The 18,140-nt window shown below is 42.0% G+C and overlaps 1 protein-coding gene across 1 annotated transcript in view; it reads left to right on the top strand.

The window, feature by feature from the left end:
• Positions 1–18,140, top strand: part of ADCY5 (adenylate cyclase 5) — a 358,907-nt gene that overhangs the window by 277,258 nt on the left and 63,509 nt on the right. Inside the window, exon 8 of the mRNA XM_043504850.1 lies at positions 3,396–3,536. Within this exon, the coding sequence (XP_043360785.1) occupies positions 3,396–3,536 (141 nt within the window). The remainder of the gene's footprint in view (positions 1–3,395; positions 3,537–18,140) is intronic.

Genomic DNA, 18,140 nt, shown 5'->3' with positions numbered 1-18,140 from the left:
AAACATGTGTTCTGTGCTGCCCAGCCCTCTCCTGGACAGTTCAGATATAGGTTTGTTGCCCCTGTACGGGGTCAATAGCCAATAACCAACAGCCTGTTATTTCAGTTACCAAGCAGCTCAGTTTAAACACAATACTGGATTAAAAAATAAAACAAGTTTATTTAACAACAAAGAGCGAGTACAAGTATCAGATATTAAAGTCAGAAATGGCTACAAGAGAGGCAAGATAAAATGCTTTCTAGTAGCTAAAACTTAACAAACTAGACTGGTTCAAGGTAAGATCCTTAGCACTTGTTTCCAGCAACAGGGCTGGCCAAAATTTTTCAGGTCAGGATGCCTTCCCTCACCCCCCCCCCCCCCACCAGTAGAAAATCGCTTAGGCCGAGATTTTTAAAGCTATTTTGGGTTGTTGCATTCAGCATCATGATGCCTAACTAATTTAGGAGCATAAAATATCATTTTTCAAAAGGGATTGAGGCACTTGGGAGTCTAAATTCCATAGCCAGTTGATGGGATTTAGACTCCTAAGTGCCTAAATTCTTTTTAAAAATTAGATTTAGGTCTCTAAATCTGTTAGGCACTGTGACACTGAATGCAGCTATGTCTAAATACCTTTAACAATCTGGGACTTCATCTTTTATTTTAAAATTTAAATCACAACATACTTTTAAAGAGTGTTCAATCAGAAATCTGATTTTTTTAAAAAAAATAAATTTAAAAAAAATCAAGTTAAGAAGGTTCCATTAAATAAGTGTTGCAAGTAAGAGGAAGTCCATTTGAGTAAGAAGTTTTAGTATTGTGTTTTATTTGTGCAAGCAAAATTTTGCTACCAGAGGCTTTGACTGAAAAACACTACCCTACTCTGGGTTTTATCTATGGCAAAAGTTACAGAATACATGGTTCAAAATCTCACCTATTTTGAGGGGGGGAAAAATGCAAGAGTTCTTCACACAGCTTTGGATAATTTATATGGCCTGTGATCTCATGGTTGTAAATGACCTCAATAGTGTGCGTGTTTACCACAGTTTGTCCTGGCCTTGCCCCAACCCAAAACTGTCAATACACATGTACCTACTGAGGTCTTTTATTCCCTTCAAATTAATCACACAATTGACATAATGTAAATTTAGTATATGACAGTCAATTGGCCCTAGTCAAAAGCAAATACAGTTTACTAATTGGCTGAGACCTTTCAGTTTATCTGCTTGGATTTCTGGAATTAAGTCTTTGCTTAAGATTATATCTGCATTTACTAAGACTAACATCATACTGGACTGTGCTTCACCATTGGGGAAAACTTGTCGCATGTATCTTTTATCATCTGTTGACATAAAGGCATTTATAATGTAACCAGATAGGTTTGCTTTTATAGGTCTCCAGACCAGATTTACTGGCTAGCTTTTTTTTTGATTGCTACTGGTTGAAAGCCTCTCGCTAAACTGTAATAAAATACAGACAGTGTCATTTTTATTATTCAGAGCAGTAAATATTTGGTTGTAGATACCTAATCTGTTCTTTCTGCCAGTGTTTTTCTGACATCAGAAGATATATACAGACCTATAACTATACAAGGGGTTGCAGCTAGAGAACCACAAATGACCGTACAGGTTAGAAAAGTAAAAGTTCTGTGGCTTTTTAAAAGATAATAGAGTCATTTCATACTTGTGTATTTTTAGAAACATTTAAAACACAGCTCTCTTGGAGATTAGCTAGAGTTTCCATAATGGTTGCTAATGTGAAGTTCATCTGGCACAAAATGTTCACAGTTCCAGCTCTTATAGATTAAATGATGCAGGTTTGATGCAGGTGAGAGACAAAAGTGACAGTCATGAGGTTTGTTTCCCCACACCCGTCTTTCTGTGGCTTCAGCAGTTTGTGATAACGTGTGGCTTCTTCTAATAAGTTTTGCCATGGAGCTGAAAGTTCCTTGTGGTTGCCCCCACCCCACTGTGGCAATACACTAGCAGTGCTCTCAGAGACCTGGGAGTCGGTAATGAGATAGATAGAACCCTTGCAGCAATTCAAATGCAGCCTTGGGGCAGTAGCAACCCCAGGTTGTTACTATCCAGTGGCTATTAAGATATCAATTATGAACCCTGTGCCCCAGTCAGTACCTTTGTTGGCACTCCCAGCAAAGTCAAAGGGGTATAAAGACTGAACTATTCACTCAAACACTACTGCAACTGGTCTCGGCATGAAAAGCCTGCAGTCTATTGGAGGGCACTGTCAGAGTGACTGCACCTTTCCTGGGAGTGATGAAGACTACCGTCTCCATGGTTGTCAATCTATCACCTTCCCCCAGCACTAAATTTACAAAGATTTTTTTTAATTCAAAAAAGCATGACAATATAAAATGTGATAGTTAACTCTCTGGTTACCATGGAAATAGCACCAGTAATTCTGTGAGAATGTGCCAGATATGTGGTGAATGCCTTAGAAACCACATTTATGGCTTGGGACAAGAGAATCCATATGGGGAATATATGGACTAACCTGTATCTTCATCCAAGACTTGAGCTGAACCAGGCTCAATCATTTTGAAAAAACTGTGGCTTTTTCTTTTCTAAAATTGTTTTGCTGCCTCAGCAATTTCTCGCTTTGAAATCCAAGATATGCAACGTGCGTCTGTTCTGGTACTTGTGCTCAGCCAGATCTAGCAGTCTTGAGTCAGGTCCAAATTTCATAGCTATCTCTTACCACCAAACACCCCTGAACCTTGGGAGCATTTCAGTCAAAGACAAAATGTGTAGTTAGAGTTGAAGAAGAGAAAACAACTTTTGCACCTTGTGCAGTACCATTATTTTCTTCTTAGCACTTACCAAATACGCTACCCAGCAAACGTTAAGTATTCTTCACCGGTTCACCCCTCCTTTGGGAGGCATCCCCATTGTATAGGAGGCCAGGGTCAGTGCCAGAATTGAAACTTGGCTACTAGTCCTTTACACGGATCAGCCCTCTGCCTTTGTCCTGTAAATTGCAGGCACGTTGATTCGTGTTTTCCAAGGAATCTTAACACAGTCTCTCCCCTCGGAACTACAGTTTTGTTTCTGAATTTAATTGTTCAGTCTCAAGGCAAAAAAAGCCACCCCGTTTGCACTCATCGGAGCTGTTTGTGGTCAGAGAGGAAGGGGTTATCGTTTGCCAGTAGAATGGTGGGCACCAAATTTTGAGTACTTTGAAAAACTATCCCATTCTACTTGTCTGTGACTCTTGGAAGGACAGGAAATAAAGCAATAAAGAAAAAATCAGATGAATGCTCCTCACTTCTGTTGAAGTGCATGATTAATAGGTTAATGCAGGGGGATAAATGATCAGAAGCAAAGGCATCTGGGGAGTGATTGCCATGTAAAATGTTTCAAAATACGTCTTGCAATTCTCTCATGTTTTTATTTTAGAAAGATGAGAAAGCGACAATAGCCAAGATGAACAGACAGCGCACCAATTCCATCGGCCATAACCCTCCACACTGGGGTGTGGATCGCCCCTTTTACAACCATCTGGGTGCTCACCAGGTCTCCAAGGAGATGAAGAGAATGGTAAAGATGTTTTGCTTTATGGAATATTTATTATTATTGTTTATTATTTATAGAACACCATGGGCTGTGTATGGCACATTGCAGAAAAATAGGGCACAGTCCCTGCCTCAAGGAATTTACAGTCTAAGGGGCCAATCCTGCACACACTTACTATTGGACACAGTGACTATTACCTTGACTTCAGAAGGACAATTCACAGCAGTAACAGGTACTCCCGGACACAAGTGTTTTGTGGGATTGGGCCCTACGTTATTTGAAGGTGTCTAATGCTGAGATGGGAGGTTGAATGGCAAAAAAAGACTGCTTTTATTTAACTCTTCACCATGTTGTGAACACTCACCCAACATTGAGTGAGAAGAGCAAGTTTTCTACTAAATATGTGTAGACACCACGTTTTCCATATGTAAACGAGATTGATTTCTCCCAGCCCTACAAATCCATTGCACACTCTAGTATCTGCTAAAGGTTATTTTCATTGCTTTGGGTTTTTTATGTACACCTACTGTAAGTAATGTCATCATTTATACTCATTGGTCTTCAGGCTCCCTACTAAAAGAAATCTCTTTCATGACTTGCATCTCTCTAAAGGAAAAGTGGCAGCTCCATCACTTGAATTATTTAAGATTGCACTACACAAAGCACTCAAGAATACACTGTAAAGCATATGGAATAGTTTACCTATGGCAATAGTCTCTAGTTCCTAGCCTTCCTTTGGGAAAATTGAATTTGATATCCAGCCAGTTGCCAATACAACTTCTTGACAGGGCAGTGCTGCTCTCTGGTTCATTTTAGGCAACGTTGGAGATGGTGAGTCTTTATTTCCCTGTATTCCCTGCAAGAAAGATGAAGGAAAAGAAAACACTTTATTTTAATAGGCAATTCATAATAATAACACTTAGCACTTTGTAGTAATTTGCATAGTCGATTTTTTTACAAACATTAACTTATTAATGATTGATTAATCAAAACTTTTAAAATAAATGAATTTCCTTTAATCTACATATCAAGTTAATTCAGGGCAAAATTAAAAATGTGTCTCCAGTTACAAATGGATATGTCAATGAGATTGTAGAATCCATAAGTGTAGGACTGGAAGGAACCTTGAGAGGTCATCTAGTCCAGTCCCCTGCACTCAAGGCAGGACTAAGTAATAACTAAACCATTCCTGACAGGTGTTTGTCTAGCCTGTTCTTAAAAATCTCCAATGACTGAGATTCCACAACCTCCCTAGGCAATTTGTTCCAGTGCTTAACCACTCTGACATTTAGGAAGTTTTTCCTAATGTCCAACCTAAACCTCCCTTACTGCAATTTAAGCCCATTGCTTCTTGTCCTATCCTCAGAAGTTAAGGAGAACAATTTTTCACCCTCCATCTGTCGCAACCAGATAGAAAACTGCTATCATGTCCCCTCTCAGTCTTCTCTTCTCCCGACTAAACAAACCCAATGTTTTTCAGTCTTTCCTCATAGGTCATGTTTTCTTGACCTTTAATCATTTTTGTTGCTCTCTTCTGGACTTTCTCCAATTTGTCCACATATTTTCTGAAATGTTGTGCCCAGAACAGGACACCGTATTCCAGGTGAGGCCTTATCACCACAGAATAGAGTGGAAGATTACTTCTTGTGTCTTGCTTACAACATTCCTGCTGATACAACCCAGACTGATGTTCACCTTTTTATTTTTTCCAAGAGTGTTGCATTGTTGACACATATTTAGCTTGTGATCCACTATAACCCCCAGATTCCTTTCTGCAATACTCCTTTCTAGGCAGTCATTTACCATTTTGTATCTGTGCAACTGATCATTCCTTCTGGGAGTACTTTGCATTTGTTCTTATTGAATTTCATCCTATTTACTTCAGACCATTTCTCCAGTTTGTCCAAATCATTTTGAATTTTAATCCTATCCTCTAAAACACTTGCAACCTCTCCCAGCTTGGTATCGTCTGCAAACTTTATAAGTGTGCTCTCGATACCACAGCCACTTGGAAATTACAAACTAGATACAGTTCATTATTTTGCACACATAATTATGTGGCATGTCACATATGCCCCCATATATTTTTGAAATTGCAGTGCTTACTGGGTAATAGGAGAATTATTTTTTTGTTTCTGCTAAGCATAATTAGGTAGGATTGAGAGTCTCTGCATTTTTCTGCAAACGGTTTATCATTAAGGCTATGTTTTAGTCACGGGTATTTTTAGTAAAAATCATGGACAGGTCACGGGCAATAAACAAAAAATCATAGCCCCTGTGCTCTGTCCATGACTTTTACTAAAAATACCTGTGACTAAATCTTACCTGCTGAGAGCGGGGCGCTCCTGAAGACTGCTGCTGGGGAGGGAGCAGTGCGGGCTGACGCTTCTGCTGGGGTGGGGGCAGCCGTGGGCCCTGCTGCAGCTGGAGGTGGCCCCGGACAACCTGCCCTTGGGCGGGGGAAAAGTCCACAGCGCCCTGCCACTGGAAGGGGGCGGCCCGTGCCCCCCGCCACTCTGGGTGGGGGGGCAGCCCATGACGACACTGGTCCGGGCTGGGGACAGCCCGTGGCCCTGCTGCTGCTCTGGGCAGGAGGCAGCCTGTGGCTCCATCACCACTGCTGCTTTGGTTGAGGGGCAGCCTGTGGCCCCACTGCCACCGCCCCTAGTCCGGCCCAGGGACGGCCCAGGGCCCCGCCGCCACTGCTGCTGGTCCCAGACCGCTGCTCCAGGGCGGCACCAGGGGACCAACTGCCTGGGGCTGCCAGAGCAGCAGCCAGTGTGGCTGGCCCCTGGGCTTTCCCAGCGGCTGGGCTGGTCCTGGAGTCAGCCATACCAGCGCTGCAAAATTCACGGAGGCCACAGAAAGTCTCGGAAGCCATGACTTCCATGAACTCCGTGAATGATTTGCAGCCTTACTTAGCTTTTTGGTGTGTAATATCAATGATATGTTAAAAGAACATTATTAAAGTTGCAACATTAAGCGCTCAGAAATTAGGAAATTCCATCATGCAGGTGGCCTGGCTTATAGCAGCTGGGAACAGCCGTTACAGGGAAAGTCCATAAGAGGACACAAAGGCCACTCACCAACCAAATTTCAAGTCCCTGTTCCAAAGCATGCAGACGCTAGGACTTGAAGTTGTTACCAGAAATTTTTAACAAAGGCATAACAAAATTTTCCTAAAAATTCAGCCAAATGCAGACCCCTGCATGTAAAATTTCAGCCCAAACAATTAGTTTGGTGAAATTATAAGCAACTGAAAACAGGGTAATATAATGGGAAGTGTCAGATAACCTTAATAATAGGTGGTGCTACCAGCCTGCCTATAATATCTTTTACCTCCACAATAATTAAGCCTAATCCACTTGTATCTCCACAGTCATGTGATCTTGTTTAATAAATGCAGGCTTTTTTTCCCTTCCCAAGCGCTTTAAATGTAGTTCCATGAAATAGCCATAACATAATATCTGTCTGGCAGTACATTTTGTTAGTGGATGAATCTATGTTATCTTTTCAGTAGTTTGGACTCAATAGGCATGATGTTATTAGGAAATCCTAATCAAGATAGCATGTAATTATAAGTAGAAGTTTCTTTTGAATTGGCTTGAAAAGGGTTGTTGCATCATCCTATTCAGAAATGAGGAGTGAGCATGCCAAATGGTATTATGCTTCATGCTGTTCATTACAGCTTGCCATGTCTAGCTCATTGTTCAGTTGGAAAAACATAATTATTTATTGACATATCAAGATAAGATTTAAAAAATTGCTACCAATTGCTTGGGAGTGGGAGAGAGTTCTGGAACAAGAGAAGACAGTGTCACTTTCTCATTCCTTTACATATCTTGTACCTTAACTTGCAATGACTTTTACCTTTAGAAAGAGTCTTCAGCTCAGAAATTCTTTCCTGGTAGATCAACCTCCATTCCTTTTAGTAGCAGTTAATACTTCTTGGTTACACTGATGGGAGACTTTAATTTGAGAGGCTGACATTGTCTACAACTCTTTGTGTCAGATTCACTCCTGAAAACCAATTTGAAACTGGCTCAGTTTTGTTTTTTTACTTATTTTCAGGTTTTGAGACCCCACTATCACTTTTATGCAACAATTTCCTTTTGTTTGTGATGCTGTAGCCAAAAATAATACCTGCATTCTCCATGGAAAAGATCATTTTAATGTCCACTAGGCCGGTGGTTTGCCGTTTCAATCGTAGGTGGGATTTTTTCTCCCTTAAGATAAATTCTCCTTATGCAGCTTTGTAATAGTTAGCTTTTGATTTCTACCCTGCCACATGGGCAGTGCAGTGGATATGTGTGGTATAAAATACATGTTGCAGCTATTGTATTAGATACATACTCTGTGTTGTGTGCATACATACACACTATGTCTGTAAACTATATGTCTATAGACATAAAATATGAATGCACAAAAATATGTGTAGGTGGACAAAGGTTTTATCAGCACCTATGTGGGAAGATGGTCATGGCTTTGAGCTTCATAAGTAACAATGTCATCCCAAACTCCTGAAAATGTACCCTTCCCTCCATACCACTCACTGTGCATTTTTTCCCATTCCCAGCCCTCTAAGATTGTATGTAATATTCACGTTCAGATATATGGGCCCATAAATCTGGATTAGAAAGAAAAACAAAGAAAAACACTGGAGACAGGAAGTGAGACTAAAGTAGTAGCCACACCTACTTTCTCTTCAGGATGCACAGCTCTAAGAATGCAATGTGTTTTGTAAATATACAAATGCAGTTACCAAAATAAACGGATGGATAGCATTTTTAAATACATTGACATTGCAATTGAAGTACATTGTGGTGGGGTGTGTCCGTGTGTGTGCGAGTGAGAGAGAGAGAGAAATACAAATATTTTTCTCTAGGTGGAAGAGCTATATGATGGTGTGGTATAAAGGTTTTCATTAGCGATCCCTCAGGTCAGGGATGATCTCTTCCACAGGTTTTTATTTTGATGGGTCCTTTGGTGACTGAGGAGTCCAATCCTTGAGCTGCAAACTCGTTGGCAAACATTGCAGGTAATGTTGGAAGGCAGTGTTGGGCCATGATTGCTACATGACACTTGTCAGTCCTTTCTTTTCTGGTATTTTTATGTGACCAGGGCAAGGCGATTTTTCTCAAAAGCGGTCGTCCTTACTCTGACAAGTCTTGTCCAGTTAGCCCTGTCCTGGGCTACTGTGTCCTAGTGCGCGGTATCAATTCCACATCTCTTAACGTTTGTCTTAAGGATGTCTTTAAAGCATTTCTTTTGGCCTTCCCATTGTCACACACAAGAGAAACTACACACTTCTGAATTGCATTTCCTCATCAAAGACATTTTGGAAACAAACTTCCACATTCAGGAGGACAGAGAGAAATGTTCTAATGGCAATCTGATTATTTTTTTAAATCCTGTATGTGGGGGTTCTGAGGTTTGAAATATATTAGTGGTACTGGGTGAGATGGATTAGTGGTCACAGTGCCCATACCCTTTTTTCTATAACTTTGTAAGCTTTATCTTGTCACTTCATTGTAACATGACGCTTGTGTCATGATGCAATGCAGCCATCCTTGCAGTGAGACACCAGCCCAGTAGAGCACTTCTTATCAGCAATGGAGCATTGGTAGGGGGAGAGCACTGGGTGCTCTGGGAAGTAGCCAGTCCTCACCTTCTCTTTGTGCTGGGGATGGGTTTCCAGAGGGTGAACTAAGTTGGGCTAGAATCACACTGTGATACCAACAACGCAGAACATCAAGTTGACACATTTGGGTTAGGTTCATTATTTTCAAACAAGGAGTGTTCACATGGGCCAGGATATCTTTTTTTTTTCCTGAACCACCTGCCTGGTCCCAATCTTCTAGTGAAGATTCAGGGTGGAGTAAAGTTAAATGGGGTCTGAATGCAGTGAAATTACACCCTTGCTGGCTCACTCAGCCTTCTCTGACAGCCTCTGAAGCTCTTCTTCGTAGCCTTTCCTGGAGTGTTAGGAAGATTGATTATCTTGGATGGCAACCTGGGCAACAGTGACTATGAGATTGTCGAGTTCAGGATCCTGAAAAAAGGAAGAAAGGAGAGCAGCAGAATATGGACCCTGGACTTTAGAAAAGCAGTCTTTGACTCCCTCAGAGAACTGATGGGCAGGATGCCCTGGGAGGCTAATATGAGAGGGAAAGGAGTCCAGGAGAGCTGGCTGTATTTTAAAGAACCTTTATTGAGAGCGCAGAAACCAACCATCCCAATGTGCAGAAAGAATAACAAATATGGCAGGTGACCAGCTTGGCTTAACAGAGAAATCTTCAGTGAGATTAAACACAAAAAAGGAAGTTTACAAGAAGTGGAAACTTGGACAGATGATTAGGAAGGAGTGTAAAAATATTGCTCGAGCATGCAGGGGTGTAAGCAGGAAGGCCAGAGCACAATTGGAGTTGCAGCTAGCAAGGGATGTGAAGGGTAACACGAAGGGTTTCTACAGGTATGTTAGCAACAAGAAGGTCAGGAAAAGTGTGGACCCTTACTGAATGGGGGAGGCAACCTAGTGACTGATGATGTGGAAAAAGCTGAAGTACTCGATGCTTTTTTTTGCCTCAGTCTTTACAGACAGGATCTGCTCCCAGACTGCTGCACTGGCAGCACAGTATGGGGAGGAGGTGAGCAGCCCTCAGTGGTGAAAGAACAGGTTAAGGACTATTTAGAAAAGCTGGACATGCACAAGTCCATAGGGCCGGATCTAATGAATCCAAGGGTGATGAGGGACTTGGCTGATATGATTGTAGAGCCATTGACCATTATCTTTGACAACTGGTGGTGATCGGGGGAGGGCAATTGGAAAAAGGCAAAGATGCCCATCTTTAAAAAAGGGAAGAAGGAGGATGCGGGGAACTATCGACCAGTCAGCCTCACCTCAGTCCCTGGAAAAATCATGGAGCAGGTCCTCAAGGAAACCATTTTGAAGCACTTGGAGGAGAGGAAGGTGATCAGGAACAGTCAACATGGATTCACCAAGGGCAAGTCATCCCTGACCAAGCTGATTGCCTTCTAGGATGAGATAACTGACTCTGTGGATATGGGGAAAGCAGTGAACATGATTTATCTTGACTTTAGCAAAGCTATTGATACCGTCTCCCACAGTATTCTTGCCAGCAAGTTAAAAAAGTATGGATTGGATGAATGGACTATAAGGTGGATAGAAAGCTGGCTAGATCGTCGGGCTCAACGGGTAGTGATCCCCGGCTCAATGTCTAGTTGGCAGCCGGGATCAAGCAGAGTGCCCAAGGGGTCTATCCTGGGGCCAGTTTTGTTCATCCAGTTTAATGATCTGAATGATGGGCTGGATTGCACACTCAGCACATTCGCAGATTACACTAAACTGGGGAAAGAGGTAGATATGCTGGAGGGTAGGGATAGGGTCCAGAGTGTTCTAAACTAATTGGAGCATTGGGCTAAAAGAAATCTGATGAGGTTCAGCAAAGACAAGTGCAGAGTCCTGCACTTAGGATAGAAGAATCCCATGCACCGCTACAGGCTGGGGAGCGACTGGCTAAGCAGCAATTCTGCAGAAAAGGACCTGGGGATTACAGTGGACAAGAAGCTGGATATGAGTCAACAGTGTGTGCTTGTTGCCAAGAAGTCTAATGGCATATTTGGCTGCATTAGTAGGAGCATTGCCGGCAGATCGAGGGAAGTGATTATTCCCCTCTATTTGGCACTGGTGAGGTCACATCCTGAATATTGCATTCAGCTTTGGACCCCCCGCTACAGAAAGGATCTGAACAAATTGGAGAGAATCCAGCTGAGGGCAATAAAAATGATTCAGGGGCTGGGGAACATGGTTTACAAGGAGAGGCTGAGGGAACTGGGCTTATTTAGTCTGCAGAAGAATGAGGGGGAATTTGATAGCAGCCATCAGTTACCTGAAGGGGGGTTCCAAAGAGGATGGAGCTCAGCTGTTCTCAGTGGTGGCAGATGATAGAACAAGGAGCAATGGTCTCAAGTTGCAGTGGTGGAGGTTTAGGTTGGATATTAGGAAAACTATTTCACTAGGAGGGTGGTGAAGCACTGGAATGGGTTACCTAGGGAAGTGGTGGAATCTCCATCCTTAGAGGGTTTTAAGGCCCAGCTTGACAAAGCCCTGGCTGGGATGATTTAGTTGGGGTTGGTCCTGCTTTGAGCAGGGGGTTGGACTAGATTACCAACCCTGATATTCTATGATTCTATGATCTTCTTCCTTCCACTCCTCCATTCTTGATCTTCCTGCCAAGTAGAGCAACAGAGCCCATCCAGGAGGTGGCCAGCTAGCACCAATCAGGGCACACTGCACCACTTCCAAGGCCCCTTTGTTTCTGGCTCACTGTCATACATGTGACCCCTCCCTGTGGGGGCCAGATCCCCAGGACTCTGCTTCATTCCCCTCTCAATGCAAATTGCCTCAGCTCCTCACAGAATTTCCACGATACCGTCTTTTTTTGCTCTTTGCCAGCCTCGGCAATATATCCCTCTGGCATTTAAAGGCCGAGGAGGATGGGAAATAGACACCATGAGAAATACCTGCCTGCTCCAAAAAAAGTAATGGAGAAAATAATCTGCCCTGTGTGAGAAACTGCTGTCAGTTGGCAGACTCTACTGTAAACCTTACTGGGGCACTGTTCCCTTGATAGGCCTGTGTTTGTTGCTTGTGATGCCTGTTCCAGCATAAACAGTGTAGAGCAATTAGAGTCATTTCACTCATGTTAATTAGCCAAAGCAAACTGAGTGGAAGAGACCTGGACAAGATCGGCATTGTGACTGCACAGAACTGGAAAAGATCCAGAGTAACTCTGTGAAAGAATCTGCTGTCAGCTGGTTTCTATTTTTATTACTCTTAGGATATTTTTTTCTTTCTAAAGCAAGGGTAGTGGACCCAGGATAAACAAGTATTTATTCCCCCATGGAAACACAATTTTGTTTGCATGGTGTGTGATATACACAAAGGAACAGAGTTCCTGCTCCTCACTGTTACACACTCAGGTTTTATTTTTAATTTAAGGGGATTTATAACATAGGTGTCTTGAGGATGTTTTCACTTGCTCAATAGTAACAATACTTTGCTTTTCTGTAACACCTTCCAGACTAGGATCTTGGAGTGTGTTAGGTGTATGAATGGATTGTAGTCTCTCACACTCCCAGGAGGTCAGGGAATATCTTTGTGTCTCAGTTCCCCCATCTGTAAAATGGGAATGTAAAAACTAAATCTCCTGGCCAAGGTCACAAACACAATCTGTAGCAGAGCTAAGTGTGGTACATCTTCGAGAAAAGGAATCTTATGCTCTCTTTCAGGACTGCCCGTCTGAGCTTCACACTGGCTCCTTGATGAGTTCCTGGGAGCCAAGTTCAAATTGCTATAAAATGCAGCCAATTTCAGCCAGCCATATCTTTAATAAGAAAGTGCAGCCCACAGAGATCACATGCCCCAGCACGCAGTGTTACATCTGGATGCAAGTGGAAGGATAACATTGTTACAAGAGGAATTGATAGGCATGGATGGTTCGGGTAGACTAGTGGGGAGGCAAGAAGCACGGGTGGCTGAGCCCCGTGCGCAGCAGGGAGCCGAGAGCATAGGGAGCAGCTGGGCTCACAGCGTGTAGCTGCATGGAGCTGAGGGCCATGGCCTTCTTGAATCAGTAGAAGTGTTTCTAGGGAAGGACACGCAGTGCCGACAGAAGGAGGGTGGTTTGGACATAGTGGTGGCTGCTAATGTAGATCGACCTTAGGGCTGCAGTGTAGACATACCCTTAGATATCTGACTTTTACGCTTTCTGCCAGGATCACCTGGTGATGTTTCCCCAAAGCCTCCACGATACAATTGCTGAGCTAATTACAACATAAAATTGAAACACAGTCAAATACAGTTTAAAAAATAACCTGACAATAAATGTGTAAAAGTTATAAGAGCAAATTTGAAAAAAATATTTTGGGTACTATTGATGTAACAATTAAAGGCCTAGATAAACACATTTGAGACTCCATGTGGTTTCATTTGGAGCTCTATGGACACCCAAGAGCGGAATGTAGTACCAAATATTTTATTGGATTTTACATCCCAATAAAAGAGCACTCGCATAACTGCCTGCTCATTCAGCTGTAAAAAAAAAAGAAGACGCTTAGTACCATGCACTGCGTTAACTCAAAGAACTGTCTCCATATTGTGCAACTAAGGCAGCCTATTTACACCATCCCTTGCCTCCACACTGCCTCACAATGACTCCCATTATTCAGGAAATCAAGGTTGGAAAAAGTCTCAACGGAGCAAACTCTCCTAACTTTACTCCCACAAGTATTTCTGTTCTATTAACTATGATTTGATGAAAAAAACATAATGGGGCAAATATTCCTCTCATTTACCCCCGTGCAATCTCACTGAAGGCAAGAGGATTTACTCCTGTGAGTGAGACAAATGGGGGCTGACTCCCATCAGTTCTTATTAGACCTGAACAAGTTCATCATTATCCTCTTTTCAAGCAATCATTTGATAATCATTGGCTACAGTGTGGAATGGGGCAGCTGAGAGTAGACATACCCACTATTTTTTCCCATCATTTTTAGATGCTCAGAATTGGTTTGTAATTTGTTTGACTGCAGAAGTGAGAAAATTCTATTCTATTCTCATCTTTATAGGTTTTTATACCATGCTCAGCACTATGGTGTATGAGCTCACAGGAAATCTCACATCTAGTTTGTTTTGTTCTTACAGCCAGATCTGTAGGTAGCTCAAATTCAGTAAGAAAACTCTTCCCAGTGACTCCAGAACAACTCCCTTGATTTCAGTGGGGTTGCTGTACCTGTGTAGAGAACTTTGCTTAATATCTATGATCCATATTCTTCTTCTTCAGTGTCTGGAGAGTGCATAGAACTTCATGGAACCACCATAAAAATGTTTAATATCTCATATAGGCTAAATACAATGAAAGTCAAACTTTATTCTGGTGGCTCAAGACTGGCAATCATCCTGTATTAAGTTCTTTAAAATAAAGTTAAAAGTCTGCACTTACTGTTTTACATATAATTAGCATATAGAACCCGAAGCTCTACAACTGATATCTGGAGTGTGTGTATCTGTATGGTAATAAGTTTGAGTCAGAGGGACTTTACATTTATTACATTCTTATTTTTACTTGAAAACCTTGGAATCACTCTAACAATATAGAAACATTCTAGACCATTTTGTTTTGAACGGCATCTTTGGAACAAACTATTTCCCCAAATGCTTTACCTAATTAATGTAAATAATGTATCAAAAGCTTAACCTATTCTATAAATCAAAAAGTCACTTCAGACATTAAATCAAAGGTGTCAAATGCAGTCTAGAATGTGGACTGAATGAAAGGTTTAATTATTGTTTATGGTCCAAGCATTCAAAAATAAGGCCATACATTACCTACCATTAATGCACAGCAGAACTCCCTCCGATATCACTGGGAGCTTTGCACAAAGATTGGGGTAGAATTGTGGCACTTAGTTAACAATGAATGCCAAAACTTTCCAAAGGGGGCTCTTTTTGAATGTCACAGTTCTTGGATGCTGAACCTTCAACAAAATCATTTCAGGGATGCTGCAGTTGAAGTCAATGAGAGATGTTGATTGTTGCTCAGTTGCTTTGATTTCAGGCTCAACATATCTAAGATTGGGCACTTTAATTTTAACTCCATTTTGAAAATAGAAAATAAAGTTGTTGTTTCAGTCATCATCACGTGCCGGGAGGGGATTAAGAATGGGAAGAAATGATATAGAGCACTTCCTAGGTTTACTGATATTTCCGTCTTTGTTTCTTGGCCATTTGGAAGTTCATTTACCAAATTTGCAAGCCCAGTTGTAGTAGTTGTGTGCACAGTGTAGGCCCATCATTCTGATCTGTTCCATGTGAAAATATGGCCCCTGAATTGTCATCATCAAGATTAAAAATTCATGAAAACTGGTAAGTGTGTGAGGCTCACACTCCTCATAGGTGTTGCTTCTGGCTTAGACAGTGCTACATTTGGAAGGTTATCTTAATAACCATAATGGCAAGAAATGTTCTGGGGGCAGGAGATTCAGCGAAAACTTTCATTCTGCAGAATATGAACCTGTTGCTGGGACAGATATATCCACCATGTTGGCCAGATCTAAGTCACAAGCCAGAAGCTAGACACCTGGTACTAAATGATGTTTAAGGAACAACTTGTCACTTTTTACTGCCTGTAAAAAGTGCCAGTTGGTGCCATTGGAACTAAACCCCTCTAGTCATGAAATGGGTACAGCACAGGGCAGGAGCAGTGGAAGCTTCCTACACTACCTTGCAAATATGCCTCAACCTTGCTCTGAGTGTGCACACTTTTGGGCATGAGAAAATAGTTTGTTCTTCATACTGACTCATTCCTTAAAATCTTTACTGGGGCTGCCAGTGAAGCTGCCAATTGTTATGGTGGTGCTTTCCAACCATATGGACAGTAGGAGGTAGACTGTGCCCAGAGGCTGTCACATCTTTGGAGCTGAATGAAAAGATAAAAGGCAGATGTAAGATTATTCACCTTCCTTCTTACATTTACAATAGTTTAGTTATTGTAACAAGTGTTCTCAAAGTTGGTGTTATTATTTCAAAAGGCTCTTGACTTGAAACAGAAATAGTGATCTGCTTGTCATATATTTGACAAATGTTTTATCACTTTCTTTAAATAATCTGTATCAATTGGCAAGTTCAAATAAACTCAGTCAGTTCAGAAAGCAAGCAAGGAGATTAGAATGACTTGAACTGTTAGAGCAATAGGCACTCATATAAATCCAGATAATAAAATTTTGGAACAGAGACAGCAATACAACGGTCAGTCTTTTTCTCTCCCATTCCCCCCAAGCACTGTAATAAAAAATAATTACTTGTGACTCATTCAACATAAAAGTAGGTTTTAAAATGTATTGGATCAAACAGATAGAAGACCTGTTAAATCATCTCGTCCATTCCTTGTTAATAACTATTGTTTTGGCTTTGTGCTGCGAGGTGTGGATTAATATTCCTGAATTTGTATATGTTGGATTATTTTAGTCATACTGCAGTTATCAGATTTCATTACTTTATTATTGCAATTGGATCATGGAATAGTGTAGTCCCCTATGGAAACTGATGGAAGCTCCAGCACTGGGGACATTTAAAATGAGACTTAACAGAAGATTAGATAAGACACTGAAACATTCCTTCTTTAAAAAAAGAAAAGGAGTACTTGTGGCACCTTAGAGACTAACAAATTTATTAGAGCATAAGCTTTTGTGAGCTACAGCTCACTTCATCGGATGCAGTGAGCTGTAGCTCACGAAAGCTTATGCTCTAATAAATTTGTTAGTCTCTAAGGTGCCACAAGTACTCCTTTTCTTTTTGCGAATACAGACTAACACGGCTGCTACTCTGAAACCATTCCTTCTTTAGTGAATACATTGTAATAAAAGCCTTAGTGTGTTTCCGATTCATTTTTAGACAGGGCTAGAGGATTTATACCCTAAACCAGATCCATTTCATTGTCTTTATTTTAGATCTGTCCTTCACCTCCTTTGAACTCTATCTTGCTGATTTTTGTAGTGACCATTACTGTGTCACCCTTCCAGCAGCCACCAGATTGGTCTGGGTGGCATCATGGATAGGCTACCATCAATTCCATTTTGTAGTGTGGCTAGTACTTTATAAGCCGAGTGGTGCTGCTCTGATGAAGACCAGGGGCATCACTGACATAACTATTCAGTAAACCACAGAACAGCAGGCCTGAGATGACTTGCGTAGCCGGATCCTTCCATGGCAGCTTGAGCAATGCTGACAAGGGAGGCAATGATCCATTTGAAACCACATCATCAATTCAATTTTACTACTTTGTCATACCACTGACATGCTGTTTTTGTCTGACGGCTTGATTTTTAGAGGTGCTGAGCACCCACAATTTCCTTCTGGGTGTGAATTGTGGCTGCTGAACTGGGAGACCCTCTGGCAAACCTACAAAGCTGGTTTCCAGGTTCCAGCAGCAAGAGTGCCTCAAGAGGCCTCCAGTGCCATGTGAGGATTAAGGGGAGAGATTGTCTCCAATATTTGGGGTCCTGATCATGTAGAACTTTAAATATTACAAGGCCACTCACCGAATTGCACCTGGAATGAAAAGGTGTACACATCTACATAGAGGATCCTTAAACCTCACCAAGCAGAGAGCAAATTGAGTTACCAAGCTGAAGGACACTTGAGGAGAGGACCTAAAACAATGTATGTAGATAAGACAAGGCCGGATTTTTCACAGGGTATTGAGCACTCGGAAGTCCTATATATTAAGCTTCTCAACTGAGCACTGTCGTTTAAGGCAGTGGTTTTCAAAGTTTGGGTCGCCACCGAGTACTGGGTCATGGAATGAAAGGCACTGGGTCACCTTGCTCAGCAGCCAGGGACCCTGGCAGCCAGCCAGTAAAACTAGTAGTCCCTACCTGTTCTGACACAATGCGGCACCCCGGAAGTGGCCAGCAGCAGGTCCAGGTCATAGGCAGGGGGACCACAGGGCTCTGCATGCTGCCCCTGCCCCGAGCACTGGCTCTGCACTCCAATTGGCCAGTTCCCAGCCAATGGGAGCTGGGGGCATCATTGCCTGTGGGCAAGAG

This window comes from Dermochelys coriacea, chromosome 11, assembly GCF_009764565.3.
Source record: "Dermochelys coriacea isolate rDerCor1 chromosome 11, rDerCor1.pri.v4, whole genome shotgun sequence".
NCBI classification, from domain to species: Eukaryota; Metazoa; Chordata; order Testudines; family Dermochelyidae; genus Dermochelys; species Dermochelys coriacea.
Note: the sequence above shows the minus strand (reverse complement) of the source record. Positions and strands in the feature narration are given on the sequence as shown.